Here is a 23,275-nt window from a genome sequence, read left to right on the forward strand (position 1 = left end):
CGGTTACTGTGGAGACATAGGTTCAATCCCCTACCCAGTGCAGTGGGTCAAGAATCCGGCGTTGCTGCAGTTGCAGCTCAGATTCAACCCCTGGCTTGGGAACTTCATATGCCATGGGTATGGCCATAAAATAAAATAAAAAAAAAAAACTTAGCCCAGCGTATGGCATGCAGTAAGTGCTCAATAAAAGTTAAGTGCCTCTATCATCATCATTATCATTAGTGTTTAAGGTTGTGTAAGATCAAGTGGGGTGTGCCAGCTGCTTATGCTAACTGGCTTGTAGCTTATATCCTGACCCCCAAATGACACACCTAACAACCGGCTCCTACCCCTGGAGGACCAATAGGCTGGGGCGCCGTACCTCTGCCCACTCCCTTGGGGTACCTGCCTCCCCGCCCTCTCCCACCTGCGTAAAGGAAGCCGCTCTTTCCCTGGGCCCTGGAGGCCCCGGTGATGAGTGTGCCGCCCAGACTCAGCCCCCCGCCTCGCCTGTCCTTTCCTTGCAGGACTCTTTGTCTCCATCCTCATCCTATCCCTGGTGTTTGCCAGCCGGCTCCGCCCTGCCAGCCGGGCCCCGCTGCTCTTCCGGCCTGATACCAACATCCAGGTGCTGCTGGACCTCAAGTACAACCTGAGCGCTGAAGGCATCTCCTGCATCACCTGTTCAGGTGAGGGTTTCTGGTATGGCCTCCTGTGGGGCCTCTGCCGCCTTTGGAGTCTAGATCTCAAAGATGAAAGATGCAAGATCCAGGCTCCCCGTCACTGTGTGACCTCAGGCAAATCCTCTAAGCCTCAGAATTTCCACATCTCATTGAACAAATATGTTCTAGGTGCCAGCTGCGCTGGTGCTGGAGAAACTGCAGTGGGCGAGACAAGCTTCCTGAACTCTCCGCATTCATTCCGCTGCTGAGGCGGCTCTTATACTAGTAGATCTGGTCTGTAGTGGACCAAAAGCAGGGAGCCTGGGGAGCCGAGCATCATGGAAGGCTTCTTGGAGGAGGCAGCGTCTAAGCCAAGACTTGTGGAATGGGAAGGGCTTAGGCAAGCTGGGAGGGGGGAGAAGGGATGTGGTCTAGACAGAGGGGAGCGCCAGGGTGGAAAAGACCGGGGTCAAGTTGGAGAGAGGGAGTTGCAGGAGCTAAGGCTCCCCAGATGGGCTGGGGCAGCACCTGCTGGGTTGAAGTGAGGAGTCTTGATTTTATTGCAATTGTCACTGGAAGCTAGTAGAGGGTTTTTAAGCAGAGAGGGGCCATGATCAAGCCTCTCCTGGTGCTGTGTGCTTGGTGAAACGTGGCTGGGAGACCAGGTAGGAGCCAGTGTGGTCACCTAGATGAGAGATGGTGGGGGCTGTGGCCGGTGTGCTGATGGTGGCAGTGGAGTCAAGAGGGTTTTAGGAGGTGAAATCTACAAGATGGTGATGGAGTGCGAGCCCGGGCTGAGCAAAGAGGGGAGATGAAGATGCCTCCTTGCCTTACACTTAGTCTGATCCAGGCTCTCATCTTCCAGAGGGGAGCCTGAGGTCAGGGTTGGGGGCGGGGGATGTCGAGCCAAGGTCATACCGCTTTGCTGGGTGGTTAGAAACCAAATGAGAAGATGCTTGGGTGAGTGCTTCCAGCTCCTGGGGGAAGACCCACTGACTGCTGTAATTGCCTTCATCTAATTAGGGCGGTGTTCAGATTAACCTGGCCTTCCCCTTGGTAATGGCATTAGCCAAATGCGTGATAATAATCGGCTGCAGCTCAGAAAGGTGCTCGGGAGCCCCTCCTAAATTGGAGGCAGGCAGCCCCGCTGCTTTTCCGGCTCCTCTCCCGCCTGCCTGTGCATCAAATTCCAATCCAGTCTCACTGTGCTGCCAGTCTTCCCATCATCCCTCAGGGCCTGGAGGCAAAAAGCCGTACCTACTCCCATTTCACAGATGGACAAGCCCCAGGATGATCCCGAAGCTCCTGGAAACATTTGAGGAAGGGCCTGGACCCCAGCCAGAGTCCAGCCCCCAACCCCTCTCTCTCTCAGCCTCTGAACTGCCTCTTAAAGGGACCCTACGCATTGTAGCAGAAAGAGCTTCAGCTTTAGGGACAGACAAGATTGTTCCTCATAGGGCTCTGCCTCTCACGGCCCCTGCAGGTCATGTGACCGCCCTGAAACTCTGCCTCCTTGGTCCGATGGGGTTAATAATAACGACCTCTTAGGATTATTGTGAGGATCAAATTTTCGGAGGTGTAAAATTTCTCTCATTAGAAAACTAAAAACAGGAGTTCTCTTCGTGGCTCAGCGAAACGAACCCGACTAGGATCCGATAGGATGTGGGTTCGATCCCTGGCCACACTCAGTGGTTTAAGGATCTGGAGTGGCCGTGAGCTGTGGTATAGGTCTCATATGCAACTTGGATCCTGTGTTGCTGTGGCTGTGGTGTAGGCCGGCAGCTGTAGCTCCAATTCAACCCCTAGCCTGGGAACTTCCGTATGCCATGGGTGCTGCCCTAAAAAGACAAAGAAAGAAAGGAAAGAAGGAAGGAAGGGAGGGAGGAAGGGAGGCAGAAAGGAAGATAGAAAGGAAGAAAAATAGGAGTTCTCACTATGGTGCAGTGGGTTAATGATCTGGCTTGTTTTTGTGGAGATGCCAGTTTGATCCCCAGCCTGGGGTTGTCATTGTTCCACTCTTGGCCCTGCCCATCCAGGGAGACCCTTCTGTCCTAACATGGCTGGGGCGGGGGGTAGGTCTGTTCCAGGAGAAGCCCCACAGCCTACAAAACAACATCCGGACATCCCTGGAGAAGAAGAAGCGGGGCTCAGGGGTTTCCTGGACTGGCCGGCCTGAGACCACCCTGCAGGGTAAGTGGGGCATGTGGCCTGGCTGGGTGGGGTGCCAGGAGGTCCTGCCTGGTGCCGGGGGGGAGGCTGGGGGGAGAGCAGATTAAATCCAGTCTTGATTCTCCTGCCAGCCTGGGTTCCCGGGTCACTGTGGAAGGATCACGTGGGGGAGGGGTGAACTTGAGACCTTTGCCCTTCGTCCCAACAGCTCCACTCGGCCAGAACAGGGCAGTCCCCTCCTGCCACCATCCCAGCCTGGCTTGTGGTGCCCCATGAGTCTGCCTTGTGTACCAGATCCATCCTGAATGTCTGGGGGAGGGCAGGGGCCGCCTGAACGCAGGAGGCTGGCATGCCTTCTAGGGTCTCTGTCAGAGGTGGAATGCTGGGATACACATGGGAATTAACCCCCCCACAGGCGGAAGTTCCATATGCCCTTGTCACCCCATGGCCACCAGCCCCCCTCTGTGCTCACCATTGTCACCACCAGCCCAGCCTCACCATTCATGTCAGTGAACGAATCCCCACCATCCCCATCACTGCCGCGACCCCCGTCCCTTCTGGCACGTCTTCACCACGGCTTCCACCACCCCTGTCCCTCCCTCCGCCTGTGCCGTCACCCCGTCCCAGTGTCAGCTCCTCCATCACGGCTGTGGGCTCCGTCCAGCAGAGAGGAACAGAGCCAACATTCAGAGATGAGCCCAAGGTCAAGGCCAGGTCGTCCGTCACCAGACCAGAGGCTGGGCTGCCGCAGGGTCAGGGGAAGCCAGGCGAGATGACTGTCCCCCTCCTCCACCCCTCGTTTGTCCCTAGACTCTGCAGGCACTGTGTACATCTCCAAGGTGAAGAGCAGAGGCCACCCGGCTGTCTATAGGTTCTCCCTCAATGCCAGCCTGCCTGCCCCTTGGCAGATCGTGTCCCCCGGGGACGGGGAGGTGCCCTCCTTCCAGGTGAGCCCGGGCCCTCATGCAGCGAGCTGTCGCTACCCGGGGAGGGGGCCCTCAATGCCATGCTGGTGGGCACTGGCCACCCTGGGGTCTGCAAGGCTGAAGCTGCTACTGGCAGAGAAGGACTGCCTCCCACCGTCAGCCGGGTCTGCAGCAGGGACCGGCAGAGGGGCAAGAGCGCGGGCTGCTGAATCAGCCAGACCTGGGTTCAATTCTGGTTCTGCCATTTATGACCTGGGTGTCTTTGGGAAGATGACGTTATCTCTCTGAGCCTCAGTTTCCTCATCTGTGACCTGGGGATGTGAAAAGTACCAGCCAAGGTTGTGGGAGATACACCAGCCAAGGCCTGTGTGTGTGTGTAACATCTAGAACTTCCTAGGTGCTCAATCAGTGGAGCCATTTGTTACATTGTTGGGCTCGGCAGCTGGTCCAGTTCCCCAGAATAGAGCCTCACAGGGCCACCCCCCGGGCCCCAGGATTTCCCTGTCAGGACTGGCTTGTATTCCTCTACCCTGTTACCCCTCCAGGCTGACAGTTACACATGTCGACTCATTTGTTCGGGGTTTCTATTTCCATCTGAAAGACGAGGGTCTGTGAGGCGTTCCCTGGCTCTGACATTGTGTGGCGGTTCCCGCTGCCTGGAAAGCTTTTCTTCCAGCTTACATGCAGCGGGCTCCTCATTCGGGTCTCAGCATAAAAGTCACCTGCTCCTGGAGCCCTGGCCTGCCCTCCTGCTCTGTTTGCCCTCCTCTGCTGCTGCCCCACTCACCCTGTGTCTTATCATCCTAATACTCGATTCAAAGCCCTTAAAAGACCCTGAAGCCATCACAGTTGGCAGCTCCGGGAGGACAGGGACGAGCCCATCGGGCTGGCTGCTGTATCCTCAGAGCCCAGCTCCGGGCCTGGCTCAGAGCAGATCCGCAGGTGAAAACTGAGGCTCAGAGAGGAGGGGAGGACTCGCCCCATCTTGAAGCTCGAACACTGGCCTCCTGAGCCTCTGCCCGGGGCTCCCTCTCCCACTCCGAGGGGCCGGAATAGGGGCAGGGGACAGGGAGCACTCCAAGGAGGGAGGGGGCAGAGCCTGAGGCCGGGCCCGGGCCGAGGCAGCCTCGCGGAGTCACCTGTCTTGTCTCTGTCGATCCACTGCTTAGGTGTATAGAGCGCCTTTTGGTAACTTCACCAAGAAGCTGACCGCTTGTGTGTCTACAGTAGGGCTGCTCCAGGCGGCGAGCCCCTCCCGCAAGTGGATGGTGACGACCTTGGCCTGCGACGCCAAGCGGGGCTGGAAGTTTGACTTCAGCTTCTACGTGGCCGCCAAGGAGCAGCAGCACACTCGGTAACAGCCTTGAGGATGAGCCTGGCCCGCGTGTTTGCCCCGACCCCCGACCCCCAGCCCTGGTCTGCGGATAGACGTCCGCAGGCACTGTTAAGAAACCCCTGTCCGTGGGAGTTCCCGCTGTGGCTCAGCGGTCATGAACCCAACTAGGAACCATGAGGATGTGGGTTCAATCCCTGGCCTCCCTCAGTGGGCTAAGGATGCAGCGTTGCCGTGAGCCTGTCGTGTAGGTTGCAGACTCAGCTGGAATCCCAAGTTGCTGTGGCTGTGATATAGGCCGGTAGCTGCAGCTCTGATTCAACCTCTAGCCTGGGAATTTCCATATGCTGCAGATGTGGCCCTAAAAACAAAAAAAGAAAGAAAAGAAAAAAATAGGAACCCCAGTCCATTTCCACACATCTGTTGAGACATTCCTCTGCCCAGGATTGGGGGACACCAAGATCAGATGACAGTCAGCATCCCCATCTGCCCTTCTCCCTCTGGCCTGCTCTGCAGGAGGCCCAGTGGCCATGGGCTGCCCCTCAGCACACCGAGCCATCCATCTCGGAGCCTTTGAATCTGCCCTTGGCACAGCCAAGCTCCTCCTGACACTGACTTCTTTGCAGGGTTCCGGTCTTCAACCCAGATCCCCACCCACACCCGCCCAAGGTCGTCCCTGACCAGAAGCCCTGGCCTGTCTAAAAGAGCCATGTCGATCTCTCCCCCTGCTCTCTTTCTGGCTCCCAAAACCCCCTGGAATCACACCAACCTCCTGGTTTATCATCTGTCTTGCCTCAGCAGCACGTAGACACCCGCAGGGAGCGCCCTACCGCTGTTCTGCACTGTATTCCACGCCTGGCACATAGCAGGTGCTCAGGAAACGCTGAAGGAATGAATGAATGAATGAATGAGCGAGCTCTGCTTTCCTCTCCAAGGCACTGCCTGCGCTCTCAACACATACGATCCAGAAATTATGTCCTGAATGTTCCCCCTCCCTCAGACCGTAAGGTGACAGGAGAGGGTCTGTGTGTGTTGTATTTACCTCCTGTATCCGCACGCCCTGCCTAGAGCCTGGCGTGGAGTGAGTGCCCCCGAAAACCTGATGAATGACTGAGCTCTGTGCCTTGAGGGGCTCCGGGCCAGCGGGGGGCAGTTTGTCCCAGGCCTTCTCCCCCGTGTTCTGATCGCTGAGGCTGTGTTAGCTCAGGGCTACTCGTTCATTTAACAAACACTGAGCACCGACCGTGAACCTGCACGGGGCTCGTCCCGGGGATGGTAAACAAGGCAGATGGGACTTCCGCCCTCCAGCCGACTAGCGGGAGGCAGCAGCTAACAAGTCAAGCGCAGTGTCATGACAAGTGGCGATACGTGCTCTGAAAGAAAGAGCCCACTACTGCAACAGTCCAGAGAACAGCCTCACGGGGCCTGCACTGGTGACGCAGGGGAACCGGGTCTGTGACAGGGCCTGGCCTCGGGACGGGGAGCAGCCGCTTGGGGCAGGGGGGTGACCAGAGTGGGCTCACTGGGCCCTTTGGCCTGACACACCTTGGCTTGGGGGCTTGGGGTCCCTCTGCCTGCACTCCAGGGCTGGGCACACTCCTCACATAGGCAACAATCACCAGGGTCAGGCTGCCTGGATGAGCTTAGAACATTCTAGAAAGAACCTTGAGCTACATCAAGTCCAGTGGTAAGTAAGCTGACTGTGGAATCCTTTCTTCAAACAGAATCTTGAGGCTACCGTTCAGATTAAGGCCAGGCAGGGGCTTCTGGGCAGCAACCCCAAGGCGGGCTGTGGGGCTCTCTGAATTCTTGCACCTCTGGAGGACAGTTTGGAAACTGCTAGTCTTTTCCATCCTGCAAAGAGACTTAAGGAGAGAGGGGAGGGAGTTCCTGTTGTGACTCAGCAGGTTAAGAACCTGACTAGTATCCATGAGGATGAGGGTTCGATCCCTGGCCTCACTCAGTGGGTTAAGGTTACAGCGTTGCCATAAGCTGTGGTGTAGGTGGCAGATGTGGCTCGGATCCTGCGTTGCTACGGCTATGAAGTAGACTGGCGGCTACAGCTCCGATTTGACTCCTAGCCTAGGAACCTCCATATGCCATGGGTGCGGCCCTAAAAAGCAAAAAATAAATAATAAATAAATAGGGGACAGGCACTGAGAGGACTAAATAGGTTGGGTCTTGGCAAGGGCTGGCCTTGAACTGGCCCAAATCCCAACCCTGAACCTAAGATTAATCCTATGCTGGGGGGGCCTGAGTCCATCCCCTGTGCTCTCCCATCCCCCACCCTCAGCCGCCTTTGCCTAGCCTCCCCAACCCCTCCTGGCCTTCCCAGCCTCAGTCCTGGCCTCCCTTGCCTCCACAGGAAGCTATACTTTGCCCAGTCCCACAAGCCCCCTTTCCACGGGCGCGTGTGCACGGCACCTCCCGGTTGCCTGCTTAACTCCAGCCCCGACGGGCCGACCAAGGGCTTCTTCTACGTGCCCAGCGAGAAAGGTACATGTGGGGAGGCTGCCGCGGGGCCTTTGGAGGCCGGGCCCCGCCTCCCCGTACAGCTTTGACTCCCTCCGCAGTGCCCAAGGCCCGCCTCTCCGCCACCTTCGGCTTCAACCCCTGCATGAACACAGGCTGCGGGAAGCCGGCAGTGCGGCCGCTGGTGGATACGGGCGCCATGGTCTTCGTGGTCTTTGGCATCATTGGCATCAACCGCACGCGGCAGGTAGACAACCATGTCATCGGAGACCCGGTACGTGGGCCCACGTTGGGCAGATGCCAAAGGGCCCGGCCACACCAGGCCTGCAAACAAGTACGAGCCCAGAGGCCACCAGCCCAGCTCCCTCCCCACGCTGCCTCTTGGCTCCTTGACTGCTCTTCCAGCCCAGATAGGTCCCCGTGGACTCCTGGGACACCATTTCTCTCGAGGACTGAGCAAGGTTGAGCTCTCAGAATTGCCCAGGAATCTGGGCACAGTCAGGCCTGAGCCGGCTGCCCTGCATCACTAGGGCTAGAGGCGAGGTGAATACAGATGTAAAACCTCCCCGCCCTCCTCCTGCAGGAAGCCCTCTCTGTGCCCAGAGCCCTTGCTGTGTCCTTGGCTATGGTGCCCTTGCTCGGGCTGGTCTGCCTGGTGCTGGGCTCCTGGGAGTTGGAGGGGAGGAGGCTGCTGGAGCAGTGGGTGGCCCCGGGCCTGCCACGTGGAGGGAAGGGTCATGGACGTGGGTAGGGTTGGTCCCTGCCTTGGGAAGTCGGCCAGGCTGGGGGTACAGGGTTTGAGACACAAAGTGATTTGGTAGCCAGGCGGGGTCAGAGGCGATCAACACAGTCTGGCCCGTGAGTCTGCAGGTGTTCAGAAGAGGCGTGGGGAAGAGGGGAGGCAGGTGCTGGAGGACAGACGGGAGGTGGCTGTGTGGAGGGAGGGGACAGGCAGGGAGCCCAGGTGCAAAGGGAGGGGCCAGGCAGGGAGCCCAGGTGTGGAGGGAGGGGGCAGGCAGAGACAGGTGCACGCATAGTGAGTAAAAGCAAGGAGCGGGGACCGAGGGGGCTCACTGGGGTGGGCAGTGATGGGAGGGGAGACACTGCGGGGAGCCAGGTAGAGCGGCCTGGGCCAGGACCACGGGCCACCAAGCAGAGGGTCCTGAGCACAGCAGTGGGCGACGGAGGGGAGCTGCCGGCAGTTCCTCCCCAGGGCTGGGGCCCAGGACTGAGTTCCCGACTCACTGAGCAGCTGCGCCGGCTTGTGTCTCCTTGGGAAAGGGCAGCGTCATCTACGACAGCAGCTTTGACCTCTTCAAAGAAATCGGGCACCTGTGTCGCCTCTGCAAGGCCATCGCGGGCAACTCGGAGCTGGTGAAGCCGGGCGGGGCCCAGTGCCTGCCCTCAGGTGCGAGGGGAGCCAGTGCCTGGGAGGGAGGGTGGATGGGGGCACGGGGTCCAAGAGTGGGCAGCTCTGAGGACACACGTGCCTGGCATGAGCATGGCTGCACACCTGTGTCTGTGCTTGACAATATCCAGTCCTTCATCAAGGGTGTGCGCATCTTCCAGAGGAGAGCAGGTGCGTGCCTGAAGGTGAACTGGCACCGAGCCACACGGGCGTGGGGAGGTGTGTGGCGTGTAGGGCTGCACCTGCAGGAGTAGCTTTTCCATGACTGAGAGTGAAGTGGGGGGCTGCCCGCTGGTGATTACCTGGGACACAGCAGGGCTCTCCTGATGACATTGCCAGGGGCTCCAGACATTTTTTAAACTCAAAGTTTGGGGGAAAGGCGTGTGCCCCTTGTACACCTGCTCCCAGATGCGTGAGCACACATGCATGCGTGGGATGGGGGGGCAAGAGTTGCTCCCATCCTGGGTGCCCCCCCGACCCACCTCCCCCTCTCCCCGCAGGCTACAGCATCTCCTCCTTCCTGCAGATGTTGCACCCCGAGTGCAAGGAGCTGCCCGAGCCCCACCTGCTCCCAGGGCAGCTGTCACACGGGGCCGTGGGTGTCAAGGACAGCCGAGTGCAATGGATCTCCATGGCCTTTGAGTCGGTGAGCCCCGGGCGGGCCGCCAGGTGCAGGTGGTGCTCTGGCCTCACAGAGTGCTCTGTCATCGCTGGTCCCCACCCCCACCCCGGAGCAGAGCAGAGGGGTTGCTCTTTGGAGGGGATCCTGAGACCCAGAGGGGTGAAATTGCTTTGCCCAAGGTCACAGGGTTGGTGAGTGTCAGTCTGCAGGGCTAAACAAGGCCATCTGGTCACCGAGCATGGCCGTTGTGCTACACGGGATGCCAGCCAGCTCCCACCACCTGCCTCCCCACGGCCTGGGGCCCACACCCTTTTGCTGGGACAGGTGACAGTTCGCAATGCTCCCCTCTGCCACTGTGCTGGGCCTTCCCGGGAGAGATTAGAAGCTAGGGGACAAGCCAGTCTGCACCTCACTGCTTCCTCTCCCACCCCTGATGCTCCCTAGGCTCTGCCCAGGAGACACCCATGCACACACACCCATGCATACGTGTGCACACACATGCATCCCCAACCTGGCCACCGCAGCCTTCTCGGCCCTGGCACTTGGCGCTGTAAGGCTTGCCAGCTCTGCCGCTGCTGCATCCGAGCTAAGCCCCAGTCCAGTCCTGGCTCTGATGCTGCTGTGGTCTGTGTCCTTGAGCAAAAGGCACTCGTCCCCACCCGCCACCCCCAGCCCCCAGTTCCTGCTCTAAAGATGAGTGTCTCAGTTCCCTGCCCGCCCTCTGGCAGTCATCGAGAAGCTACAGTGACATCACTCACATGGAGGTGTTGGGGACGAGAATAATATGACAGGGTGACAAGTGGACAATTCCTGTTCTCTGGCCCCGGTCCCACCAGCTGTGTCACTCACTGTGTGAACAGCCAAGCTGCTGGCCACCAGTGAGGAGGCCTGGACCCCCTCCCAGCCCTCAGAGAGCCCCAGGGTAATGCAAACCCCACTTCAAAGCCCAGGCAGATGTGTTTGTTTTGGTTTGGTTGGTCTTTTTAGGGCCACCACCCCTTGTGGACGTTCCCAGGCTAGGAGTCGAATCAGAGCCACGGCCACAGCAGTGCGGGATCTGAGCTGCGACTGTGACCTATACCACAGCTCATGGCAACACTGGATCCTTAACCCACTGGATCCTTAAACCCACTGGATCCTTAAACCACTGAGCGGGGCCAGGGATTGAACCCTCATCCTCATGGATACTCATCAGGTCTGTTACCACTGAGTCATGATGGGAACTCCCCAGGAAGTTTTAACCATGGTAATATAGACATAATAAAATTGACCATCTTAAGTTTATAGCTCAGTAATGATCCATCTCTAAAGCGTTTCACCTTGCAAAACTGGAACTGTCCCCCTTCACATGGACTCCGCACGCCCCTCATCCAGCTCCAGCTCTGCTTTCTGTCCCCATGGATTTTGTTGCAGAAGTGGAATCACACACCACTGTGTGATTTTTGTGATTGGTTTATTTTACTCATTCCTTCCTTTTTTTTTTTTTTTTTTTTTGGCTGCAGGCATGGCATATGGAAGTTCCCAGGCTAGGGGCTGAATTGGAGCTGCAGCTGGAGGCCACAGCCACAGCCACAGCAATGCCAGATCTGAGCCATGTCTGCCACCAATACCACAGCTCAGAGCAACGCCATATCCTTAACCCACTGAGCTGGGCCAGGGACCGAACCTGCTTCCTCATGGGTACCATTCCGGTTCGTTTCCGCTGAGCCACAATGGGAACTCCCATTCCTTCCTTTTTAAGGTGGAAGCTGCAGGCAGTTTGAGAGAGGAAAGAATCCCTGATCGGGCTTCTCCACATGTCAGGACATCACTTCCCAGCCGACCCCCACCAGCACTCAGACACACACCTGGCAACTCACTGTAAAGTGGGAACTGGACAGGCCGCCTGCCCTCCTGAACTCACCATCCAGGCAGGAGAGAGGCAGGCAGGTTGCGGGGCAGTGATGAGAACTGTGATGGAGAAGCACCGACCGAGGGCTTACAGAGCCCAGAGGATGTCTGTCTTGGGGCATCAGGGAAGGCTTCCTAGAGGAGGCAGAACCCTAAGTGAGCCTTGAAGGAGAAGAGGGAGCCAGCTATGCAGGCAGAGGGAACAGCATGGGCAGAAGCTGGGACACAGAGCAGGGGCCCGTCCGTGGGGTGGAGTGGTTCAGGGGTCAGAAGTGGTTCTGTTGGAAAAGGACAGGGACTTTGGTGGCATCAGGACCTGCTGCTGCTGCTGTGAGAGTCACACGTGTACCCGGACAGGCTCACCCTTCCCTCCATGAATCACAGGCTCTGTGTGCAGGTGGCCAGGGGCCAGCCGCAGCTGACACAGAGCAGACCAGTGTCACAAGGACAGGGGAATGGGCCATGGCCACCCGCCTGTCTCACTGGCTCCTGTCCCCGCAGACCACGTACAAGGGCAAGTCCTCCTTCCAGACCTACTCGGACTACCTGCGCTGGGAGAGCTTCCTGCAGCAGCAGCTGCAGACGCTGCCTGAGGGCTCGGCCCTGCACCGAGGCTTCCAGACCTGCGAGCACTGGAAGCAGATCTTCATGGAGATCATAGGCGAGCGGCAGCCCAGCCCCTCACCCTCAGGGTCCCAGCTTGCGGGGGGAGGGGGGGTGGCAGTGGGGGGCATGCAGAGGTGACCTGGCCTGAGCCACACTTGTCTTCTCAATTCTGACCAAGAGCCCCGGAGAAACTGGGATGACCCAGGGGCCAGGAGCACCAATCAGAGACCAAAGTGTGGGGCCCCTCGTGCCCGGGGGCATCAGGCCACATTTGTGATCCTGAATTTGGCCACCTAGAAAGCAATGGTAACGACCGTCATGGCAGCCGTCTGTCAAGATGAGCCCTTCTTGGTGCCAAGCCGGGTGCTGTGCCCTGACCTGTGTTATCCCTTTCACCTCCAGTTGAGGCCTAGGGAGCGGGTGCTGTTACCCCATTTTACAGATGAAGAAGACATGCAGGCTCAGAGCGGTCAAGTGGCTCACCCAGAGGGACACGGCGACAGTGCCCACCGGCCTGACCCCAGGACCTCCGAACCAGGAGGGTGAGGGGGCTGTGGGTACCCCTCTGTGGGGCCCAGCTGAGGGCCCTCTTCTCTCACCTTCCAGGGGTGCAGAGCGCCCTGTATGGCCTGGCCCTCTCCTTGCTCATCTGCGTGGCTGCGGTGGCCGTGTTCACCACCCACGTGCTGCTCCTGCTGCCTGTGCTCCTGAGCATCTTGGGTAAGTGGGTCGGGGGCCAGGAACGGAGAGGGGTCTGACTGGTGGCCTCAAGTCAGCAGGATTCCCTCTGCCCTTAACTGTCCTCTCCGGTGAAGGTGTCCCGACCACCCCACCCCCACCCCAGGCAAAAAGAGCCTCTGTGACAGTCACCCATAGGACTGTGGGCTTCCGAGGGGAGCCAGATGTCACCAGGTGTCACCAGGTGGGAGCTCTCAGCCCAGAGACAGGTGTTGCTGTGCCTGTCCCCTCTTTCAGGCTCCCCCAGCTCTCTCTGGTCCTGTCCCTCCCCGTCCCACCTGTCCCCAGAGGCAGGGGCTCTACCGTGGACGTCACTGCATTCCCCAGCGGCCTTCTGAAATGGCCCACCACCCCTCCAGGACTGTATGGATGGGGTCGGGTCCAAGCTGCCTCCCCGCCACCCCCTGCCCCCTGCAGGCATCGTCTGCCTCGTGGTGACCATCATGTACTGGAGCGGCTGGGAGATGGGCGCCGTGGAAGCCATCTCCCTGTCCATCCTGGTCGGCTCCTCCGTGGACTACTGTGTCCATCTGGTCGAGGGCTACCTGCTGGCTGGAGAGAACCTGCCCCCCCAGCAGGCCGAGGTGAGCACCCCGCCTGCCCCACCCCTCCCCACAGTGCCGCTAAGGAGCCCCTAAGGGTAGCCGGCCACCCCCCGCCCCTTTGCTCGACTCCAATCAGGATGTGTCCTAGGAGCCTGTTTCCAGGGCCATTTCTCTGTGCCCAGGAGGCTCAAGTTCTAAGGCGGCTCCAGCCAAGCATCGCCGTGGGCTGTGGGCGGGTCCACTCCCCCCAGCCTCTGTTCCCCTAAGTGAATGTGAGGGGGTGGACCAGAGATCATCCAGGGACCCTTCCTGCTTCTTGGGCCCCTGAGTCCGAGTCATTTACTAGTCCAGGGAGCAGGTCTGAGCCCCAGTCATGACCCTGAGGCTACCCCCTCCCCCAACAAGTGAGGCACGCCCATGTGTACTCAGTGCCAAAACCAGCTCTGGGCCCAGAGGGTTTCTGTTTTTTTCCCAGTTTGGAATTGTATTGGTGTGAAACATCCATAAATATGTCAATTGGTTATACAGTTAGCTGCTCTTGGTCAAAAGAAGGAAATCAGTTCCAATCAGGGCTCCTGTTTTTGAAGACCTACTGTGCAGATATTCAGTGTTCTGGTTGTCATGGCAACATTTAACACGCCCCCACTGTGTTCCCTGCAAGGGAACCGTTTCTTTCATCTTCACACCAACTCTGTGAGCAGGTGCCGTTATCCCCAGTCATGGAGGTGGAATCGGGCTGGCCTTGGACAGTGCGTGCCTGTTTACCCACAGTCCAAGCCCCCATCTCGAGCCCCAGGCAGGGAGGGATCCCCTCCGGCATCGAGGACCCCAGCTCCCCTCTCGCCCACACCCAGGATGCCCACTCGCAGCGCCAGTGGAGGACGCTGGAGGCCGTTCGGCACGTGGGTGTGGCCATCGTCTCCAGCGCCCTCACCACGGTCATCGCCACGGTGCCCCTCTTCTTCTGCATCATCGCCCCGTTTGCCAAGTTCGGCAAGATCGTCGCCCTCAACACGGGCGTCTCCATCCTCTACACGCTCACGGTCAGCACGGCCCTGCTTGGCATCATGGCACCCGGCTCCTTCACCCGGACCAGGACTTCCTTCCTCAAAGCCCTGGGTGCAGTGCTCCTGGCGGGGGCCCTGGGGCTGGGCGCCTGCCTCCTGCTCCTCCAGAGCGGCTATAAGATCCCCCTGCCCAACGGGACCTCCCTATAGCCCTGGCACTGCATCTGGACTTGCACCTCTTTGGTCCAGTGGGTGGGGACGAGGCGCTCATTCTCTGACTCCTGGGGCATTTCGTTCCCAGCTCGGTGTCAACTAGTTACGTTCCCAGAACTGGGCCAGATGTCCCCCACCTATGTGACCCACACTGCCTTTGTCACAGTGCCGGCCAGAGCTGGATGGTGAAGCCGGCAACCACCCCCAACCCCACGGGGCTGCTGGCAGCTGCCCTGGCCTCTCCCCGCTGGTGGAAGAGACCAGGCCTCCTCCCGTGCCTGGTCACCACAGGGGTAGCAGGTGATTTTTGCAAGGGGTTTCCCTCTCACACGGCCTCAGTGCTCACAAGAACTTTGTGCTCTGGGTGTTACAGGGCCCCCATTCTGCAGATGTGAAAACTGAGGCACCAAGAGGCAAAGTGAGTGGCCTGTAACTGGGTCAGCAGCACAGCCAGAGCTGCCTCCCTTGGGGACTTTGCAGGAAGAGCACAGTAGGGTCAAGGGCAGGGCCTCGCACCCCCTGCCCCCTCCTTCCCCATCAGCTTATGGCAACCAGCACTGGCTGGTCCTCTGGTCCTCCCTGGGCCTTTTGGTCCTGGCCAGGGAGAAGGAGGGACCAGCCTGGGGTACTGCATGACCCATCCCCGGCCCCAGCCTTGAGGTGCTCCTGCTCTCCGGAAGCCGTGGGGCCCCAGCACAGCCTCCCTCACAGATCTGAGCCCCCACCTCCTCCACTCGGCTCTAGGGGTGGAATTTGGGGGAGGGGGCAGCCCCAGGGAAGGGGCGCTGGCTACGCCTGCCGCCTGTTCACAGCAGGCGGTTCTTATCCAAGTGAAATGAAAATGCAGACTGCCGTCATTAACACGAGCATTTTAAGCATCGCTGGCTCCATCGTCTTCTTAAAATTGAAATAACTACGCATTTTCATGCTGCCCGGCCGGAGCGCGGCATGAGGGTTGGGGCTGGGCCTGGAAGGAGACAGAGGTGGAGTGGAAGGTGCCAGATCCTCCAGGGAGCAGGGTCACAGGGTGCTCTGTGGGCCCAAGGTGAGGTTGGGGGCCTCTGGGGGAGCACTGGGAGTGGGGCTCATCTGGATCCCCACTGGGGTGCCTGGTATCATGCTGTAGCTTTCTTCCTTGGGACAGCCATTGCCCACCGGGACTTTTGGAAGCTGGGCACAGGCCAAGCTGGGACCTTAGGGTGGGAAAGACACCCTGGAGGGTGGTCTCCAGGCCAGCTCAGCCCCAGTTAATATCTGTAAATATTAACCAGGGGACACAGTGTCCCCATCCACTGCGTGCCGGGCACCGAGCCGGGGCTCAGTATTTGCTGAGCAAACATTAGCTCCTAGACCTGCTGTCGGCGGTAAAGACAGACAACAAACGGATCACTAGCGGTCCAGGTGACCCAGAGCACCTACTGGGTCAGGTACTCCTCCCAGGGTTTGTCTTCATTTGCTCAGACTGCCTAACAAAGGGCCCCAAACTGGGTGGCTCGTCACAACAGGAATTCATTGTCTTGGTTCTGGAGGCTGGACGTCCAAAGTCAAGGTGTTGGCAGGGTGGTTCTTTCGGAGGTCCTGAGGGGAGTCTGCACTGCGCCTCTCCTGGCTTCTGTTGGTTGCTGGCCATCCTTGCGTTCTTTGACTGGTCCATACATCCTTCCAATCTCCACCTCCGTCTTCTCATGCCCATCTCTTCTCTCCGAGGGTCACATCACCTCTCCTCTCAAAAAACGTCGTATTGGACCCTAATGACCTCTTCTTGACTTGATCACCTGCGAAGTCCTTTTTCCAAATAAGCTCACATTCGCAGGGACCAGGTTCAGCTTCAACATATGTTTCAGAGTTCCTGTCGTTGCGCAGCAGAAATGAATCCAACTAGGAACCGTGAGGTTGTGGGTTTGATCCCTGGCCTTGCTCAGTGGGTTAAGGATCTGGCATTGCCGTGAGCTGTGGTATAGGTCGCAGACACGCTCGGATCCTGTGTTGCTGTGGCTGTGGCATAAGCTAGCATCTGAGCTCCGATTGGACCCATAGCCTGGGAATCTCCATATGCTGTGGGTGCGGCCCTAAAAAGCAAAACAAACAAACAAACACAACTTATTTTTTGGTGGGGATACAGTTCATCCCATACCAGGGCTCAACATGCAGCAGCTCACTGGTTAGCCTTAGGGAGGGGGTACCCAGGCCCATTTTACACTTGGGGAAACTAAGGCTCCGAGAGACTGGCCTGCCTGAGTCACACCGCTACTGCGGGGGAGCCAGAACTGGACCCCAGCCAGCCTGTCCCAGCGTGTGGGCTCCCCCTGGAGGGTGTACAGCCTCTCAGGGAGTCGTAACAAAGAGGATGGTGTTCCAGGGACAATGGATCAGAGGCCTGTTCTTAGAGCATCTGGAGTGGAAACCATTGAGTTTGTACCATCCTTGACCCTTAAGTGTTTCCCCATCAGCCGTGAAACCCAAGCCCTCAAAGGCAATGAGGGTTGTGGCTGAGGGGCCGTGTTGTGCTCTGGACCACACAGCCTTGAAGGGGCTGAGTGGGGATTCAGGCTGGTCAACGGGGGGCTCCGGCAGCCCTTTTGTGTATGGAGCGGGTGGGGAGTCCAGGACTGCAGGACTGCCCCTCTCCCAGTGACCCCCCTACTTCGGGAGGAACAGGCCAGTTGGCGGGGGGGGGGGGGGGGGGGGGAGGGGGTGGCTGGTGAGCTGACAAGACATCCCAGAAAGTGCTCAGAGAAAGGACTTCTCTCTCGGAGTCCTTGTCCCAAGACCTTCCCAATAACCTAGTTTTAAGGGTGGAGGCAGGATCATTTGCATATCATTTGCATGCAGTCCGAATAATGCCCATTTGTCAAGAAACCCTCACTTAGCCCATTTCCTTTGCTTTTAAGAAATAGCTCCTCTTCCTTCCCCTTGGCCTTTTTTCAGAGTGTTGTGGGGTGTTGGGCAGGCTGGTCAGAGACCAGGCCCTGGTGTCAACTGTCCCTTCCCCCCAGGTGACTAGGGCTCCCTCCATCAGCACAACTCTCTGGGGACCCTCATAACTCTCCTGGGAGCTGGGTTCCCATCTTACAGATGCACATGCTGGGGCCCAGAGAGGGGGAGGCAACTGCTCACAGCGCACAGCTGGGCTGCTTCTGCCCACCCGGGGTCTGAGGTCCTTGCCCGTCTCTGCCTCCCTGCTAGGCCACCCTCTGTGGATGGTATTCCCAACCTCAGAGCTTTATCTCCTCATCAGAACTGACCTGCCCTGAAGTTCTCAGTGTGGCTCAGCGGGAACAAACCCAACTAGTATCCACGAGGATGCCGGTTCCATCCCTGGCCTTGCTCAGTGGGTTACGGATCCAGTGTGGCCGTGAACTGTGGTGTAGGTCGAAGGTGTGGCTCGAATCCCACATCACTATGGCTGTGATATAGGCTGGCACCTTCAGTTCTGCTTGGACCCCTAGCCTGGGAACTTCCATATGCCACAGGTGGGGCCCTAAAAAATAAAAAACAAAAAAACAAAACCAAAAAAAACCCTGACCTGTCCTGGTCTCTTAGCCACGCATGGTGACTGTCCTGTCCAGCTCTGGGCTCTCCCTCTCTCCTGTCCAGCTGGGGAAGAATATGGGTAACTACTTGGGAATCCAGGGACTTTTAGCCACACTCTCGGCTGCCTCCTTGATTACAAATAAATCCCCCTTCCTCTTGTTTGTGAATATTGGCGCCACAGGGTCCCAGAGGCACTAACTCGTGTGAAAAGAACCTTTTGCCCTTCCTCTGCTGCTGATGCACAGCTCGTGATCTTAATGAGATTTTGCTGAGTGCCGGTGAGACGCCCTTCATTAGTCCCAGCACGGCGGCTGGCTGGGGTCTGTGAGGATGTGCAGGCATTTGGTGGGACAAGGAGGGGCAGGAGGTGCGAGGGGAGCCCTTGGAGAAGAAACCAAAGGTTTTGTCACCTACAAGAGTTCCCTGAGCCCCTGCTTCTCCCTCCTTCCCATGGAAGCCAGCAAATAGCCACGAAAGCCAGGTGTGCTGAAGGGCCTGCCGTGTCCCAGGCCCCATCCATGCATCCTTGGGAATTCTCAAAAAGAGAATGTTCCATTTCACTGCTAACAAAACTGAATCCCAGGAGTTCCTGTCGTGGCTCAGTGGTTAACGAATCCAACTAGGAATGATGAGGTTGCGGGTTCAATCACTGGCCTCACTCAGTGGGTTAAGGATCCAACGTTGCCATGAGCTGTGATGGAGGTCACAGATGTGGCTCCGATCTGGCGTGGCTGTGGCTCTGGTGTAGGCCAGAGGCCCCGATTGGACTCCTAGCCTGGGAACCTCCATATGCCATGGGTGCAGCCCTAAAAAGAAAAAAGACAAAAAAAAAAAAAAAAAAACAAACTGAAGCCCAGAGACTTGAAGTAACTGGCCTGAGGTCACACAGCTTGTGAATGTTAGAGCTGCAATTCCCCACCCCTGCTGATGGCTGCTAAGTATATATGCTCCTCTCTGATACAGCCTCTCATGTGCAACTAGATTTGACTGGAAGAGGTAGCCAGCCCTGGAGTTCCTGTCATGGCTCAGCAGGTTACAAACCTGACTAGTATCCAAGAGGATGCAGGTTCGATCTCTGGCCTCGCTCAGTGGGTGAAGGATCTGGCGGTGCCATGAGCTGCGGTATAGGTCGCAGACACAGCTTGGATCCTGAGGTGCCATGGCTGTGGTGTAGACCAGCAGCTGCAGCTCTGGTTGGACCCCTAGTCTGGGAACTTCCCTATGCCGTGGGTGCGGCCCTAAAAAGAAGAAAAAAAAGAAAGAAAGAAAGAAACAGCCAGCCCTGGGCCAGCTGGGCGGCCCTCCTTCCCAGTTGCCCCCACCCCCGCCTCACGCTGCTCAGAGAGGAAGGAGCACCAGACCCAGGCTCAAGAGGCCAGAATCTGAGTCTAGGCTCCAACCCTGCTTGGGCGACCTGGACCAAACCACTGAACAATCCCCTGCAAAGTGGAGCAGGGACAGCATGATGTCCAGGTCTGCCTCCGGCCATGGCTACGCTGCCAGACTTGAGGCCCTTAAATCAAGCTGCCCTAGTGCCCACCATCTGCGGCCGTCTTCTCCCGTGACTCTCTCCTGTTCTCATCATTGTTCACCTACACTGAAGCAGGAAGATGCCCACTGGGGCTGTTGTCTGTTCAACAACAATTTATTGAACACCTACTATGTGCCAGGCACACTGTTCCAGGCCTCGGTGATCCAAGGGAATACCCCCAAAAAAGACCCAGCCCTGACCTCATGGACCTTACAGTTGAGGTGGGGAAAATTACTTTAATAAAGGAACCCCTCAAATACATAACCATAAACCAGAGAGCTGCAGGGGAGCAGAGTGAGGGGTAGGGGCCAAGCCCTGTGGCCGGGACTGGCAGAGGGGTCCTCAGGGAAGTGGCTTCTGCACTGAGATTTAAAGGATGAGGACCAGTTCCCTTGCCTCTGGGGAGCTGGTGCCACCAGACACAGGTCTTCTTGAGCCACAGGACAGCCTATCACAGGCTGATGCTAAGACTTAAAAGAAAGGAGTCCGTGTATCTTAGTGGGAAAACACCAGCATTCCCTGGGGCAGTGGACAGGGAAGGTGGAGACACGCTGGGCTGGGAGAGAACATGTGGCTTTTCAGGAGCTCAGAGCTGCCCTGCCTCTGCCCCCCTCCCCCGCTGCCCCCGCAGTGACCGGGCAGAGAGGAGTCAAGTACGTTTGTACACGTTTCTCAGGCCAGCCCCGGTCACCAAAGAGAAAGTTGCCCAGAAGAACGGGTTTCCAATTCCTCCTGGGCGAACAGGAGTTCAGAGCAGCTTTCATGCCTGCTCCCGCAGGCTAAAGACCATTGCCTTTGGCATTCAAGGCTCAGGGGAATCCTGTGAAAGGCCAGGCACTCCAAACGGACTTAAAATATGAGCCCAGCAGCTGGAAGCTGTGGGTGCACACACCACCATGCCTGGGGCGTCTAAGGCTGGGACAGGACCTGATGTCTTTGCCTTGCCCTGCTTGCCAGGGCTGCCGGGACTGGCCCTAGAGCCTAGGTCTGCAGTTTCCACCAGGGGACAAGGATACAGCAGCAGGTGTGGTGCCCCTCCCGGCCACAAGGAGGCGCTCAGGTCCCCCCACCACACACCTTCAGAGAAGGAGCTCAAAGGTAGCCTCTTACTGTTCCCTCATCCTCTTCCCGAACCCTACAGCCTCCCCTTTGGGTTCCTCATCTTCAACTGTCTCCCATACAAGCCCATCCTTCCCTCTTACGGTCACTGAACATTTATTTTTCTTTGGGGATCTTCCCATAACCCAGACCTTGTGATATAGGCCATGTGAGGACACCCCCCAATATACAGTCCCCCAAGTACCCCTTTACCATTACCCCTACCATTCTACCCCTCCACCACGTGGGTAGGCATGTGACCCAGGCCTGGTCAATCAGTGCCTTCCATCTTCCTGGCTCTAGTGACTGGTTGAGGAATGGGCACCTGACCCAAATCAGTCCAAAGAGGGTCTTCATGGAGACTTGCCAGAATTATTAGGAAAGACCCACTCTCTTTTGAAGAATATTTCTAGACTGTGGGAGGAAAGACTGGCGCCTGCCCAGGAATGAGGCAACAGAGAGGACAGCAGATCCAAGGATGAAAGACAGATTTCTGATGACATCACTTAAGCCCCTGGATCCAGCCATGCCTGAAGCTAATGTATCCCTAGATTTTTAAACAAGTCAATAAATTACCCTTTTCCTTAAGGCACTTTGAGTGAGATTCTCTTTCACTTTAAATCAAGAGTCTTAACTAAACAGTCCCTCCACCATCCATTTCACACACCCTCTCAAAAGCCTTCATTGAGCTCCTGTCACTTATTGGTTAAATCCCCAACTCTCTCAGAAGATATTCAAGGGCCATGGTGACCTGGCCCCAACACCTCTCCGGGCTCGTCTCCTTCTAGGTCCTCCAGCCATCCTGAGCTCTTCTCCATTCCCAGGCATTTTCCATCTCCTTCCTGGTCTATCCATACATGTCCCCTCTCTTTTCCCCCACTGTCACACTCTGACCTGTCCCTGAAGGCTCAGCTCAGAGGCCACATCCTCCATGAAGGCTCCCTCTCCTCTTTCACGGCTCTTTGCTGGAACACCGACTCCCATGCTTTAGTGAGCTGTGTCCACATCCACTTCCCTGATTGACCAAGAGCCTCCAACCAAGGGCAGGGCTGTGCACACCCCCACGACTGCCCGAGGCAGCTGGACTCTATGCGAGGGGAATGGAGGTACAATGAACGTGTTTTAGAAGCAGAACACCACTGTATGCCTGTCCAATGGGTAAAAATCCAAATATTTAAGAACACACAGTTGACAAGGCTATGGAGAAACAGGGTCTCTTATACTTTACGGGTGGGAGTGTAAACTGGTTCAGCCACCATAGAGGGGAATTTGACAACAACTATCAAAGCCACCGTGGCGGGGTTCCCGTTGTGGCTCAGCGGGTCAAGAACCCACCACAGCGTCTGTGAGGATGCAGATTCAATCCCTGGCCTCGATCAGTGGGTTAAGGATCTGGCATTGCTGCAAGCTGCAGCATAAGTCACACATGCGTCTTGGATCCGGTGTTGCTATGGCTCCGATTCAACCCCTAGCCCAGAAACTTCCATATGCCACGGCTGTGGCCATAAAAAGAAAAGTTTAAAAAAAAAAAAAAAAGGAAAAGGGGAAGAACTCAGCCACTCACCTTTTGATCCAGCAATCCTACTTCTGAGAATTTATCCTATAGATAAACTTACACTGTCCAAGCATAGAAGTTATTCACTGAAGCCTTGCCTGATAGAGTCCAGGTCTGAGAGCTCCTAAAAGTCCATCAGCACAGGGACCAATGCAATCAGTTAGAGTCAGTCCGTTCAGTCAGGAGGATACTCTGCAGCCACAAACAAAGAATGAGGATGCTTTCCAAAGGCCAATATGCAGAAAATCCCCAAGCTATATTACGTGAGGGGAAAGTTGCAAAAATGAGTGTAAAATATGCTGAAAAAAAATAGGTGAGAGAGAGAATACAGGTTCATTTTACTTGTATATGCATAAAGAAACTGAAAGCAACACCAGACAAACTAAGACAGTCATTACCTTTGAGGACGGGGGTACCAGGCAGATGGCAGGCAGCCACAGGAGGAAGAATTTTATTACCAATCTTTCACACTCTTGGATTTTTTGACTGCAGGAATGTATTATCTGGATGGATTTTTTTTTTTTTTTAAGCAGAAGAGACACGTGGCTTTCACTTGCTCCTTAGAAATCTCGCTCTGACTGCGAGGCAGAGGGAGGCAGAGAGAGCAGTGAGGAAGGAAGGAAGGAAGGAAGGAAGGAAGGAAGGAAGGAAGGAAGGAAGGAAGGAAGGAGGGAGGGAGGGAGGGAGGGAGGGAGGGAGGGAAGGAGGAAGGAAGGGGTGCCCCACCCGCTCCAAGGCATCAACAAACATCACCTGAAGCTCCCTGAACTTTCGTGCTACCAGGATCTGGTGGGACCGGTGCCAGCCTCCCTGCGGCCATCTCTGGAGCCAGAGTCCAAAGCAGAACCCTTCAAGAGTGATGGGGATGTGGCATTGTCTGAGGCCCCTCCCTTTCCTCCTTGTACTTGAGCAGGGGCTGCTTGGAAGGGGCAGCGCAGGCCAATAGAAGAGGGGCTGGAGTTGGGCTCTGCGACCCTCCCAGTTGGG

At 57.1% G+C, this 23,275-nt stretch overlaps 1 protein-coding gene across 20 annotated transcripts in view; it reads left to right on the top strand.

The window, feature by feature from the left end:
- DISP3 (dispatched RND transporter family member 3) overlaps nucleotides 1–15,448 on the top strand; it is a 56,526-nt gene extending 41,078 nt beyond the window's left edge. For 4 of the 20 annotated variants that reach the window (XM_005664991.4, XM_003127566.5, XM_084958941.1 and 1 more), the window contains 12 exons: nucleotides 507–668; nucleotides 2,718–2,831; nucleotides 3,621–3,757; nucleotides 4,906–5,090; nucleotides 7,435–7,565; nucleotides 7,643–7,815; nucleotides 8,823–8,949; nucleotides 9,450–9,595; nucleotides 11,963–12,122; nucleotides 12,674–12,787; nucleotides 13,223–13,389; nucleotides 14,205–15,448. In XM_005664991.4, the coding sequence (XP_005665048.2) occupies nucleotides 507–668; nucleotides 2,718–2,831; nucleotides 3,621–3,757; nucleotides 4,906–5,090; nucleotides 7,435–7,565; nucleotides 7,643–7,815; nucleotides 8,823–8,949; nucleotides 9,450–9,595; nucleotides 11,963–12,122; nucleotides 12,674–12,787; nucleotides 13,223–13,389; nucleotides 14,205–14,567 (1,979 nt within the window). In that variant the 3' untranslated portion in view covers nucleotides 14,568–15,448. Of the gene's footprint in view, nucleotides 1–506; nucleotides 669–2,717; nucleotides 2,832–3,620; nucleotides 3,758–4,905; nucleotides 5,091–7,434; nucleotides 7,566–7,642; nucleotides 7,816–8,822; nucleotides 8,950–9,449; nucleotides 10,587–11,096; nucleotides 12,374–12,469; nucleotides 12,788–13,222; nucleotides 13,607–13,734; nucleotides 13,878–14,204 lie in introns of those variants that run through there. The other 16 variants (XR_014805102.1, XR_014805103.1, XR_014805105.1 and 13 more) reach the window with 10 other exon arrangements.
- Nucleotides 15,449–23,275: the final 7,827 nt, after the last annotated feature.

The sequence above is a fragment of the Sus scrofa genome, chromosome 6 (genome assembly GCF_054392235.1).
Source record: "Sus scrofa isolate SSC_HxYL_T2T_F1_AM1 chromosome 6, Sscrofa_HxYL_maternal_Yorkshire_Landrace_v2.0, whole genome shotgun sequence".
Taxonomy (NCBI): domain Eukaryota; kingdom Metazoa; phylum Chordata; class Mammalia; order Artiodactyla; family Suidae; genus Sus; species Sus scrofa.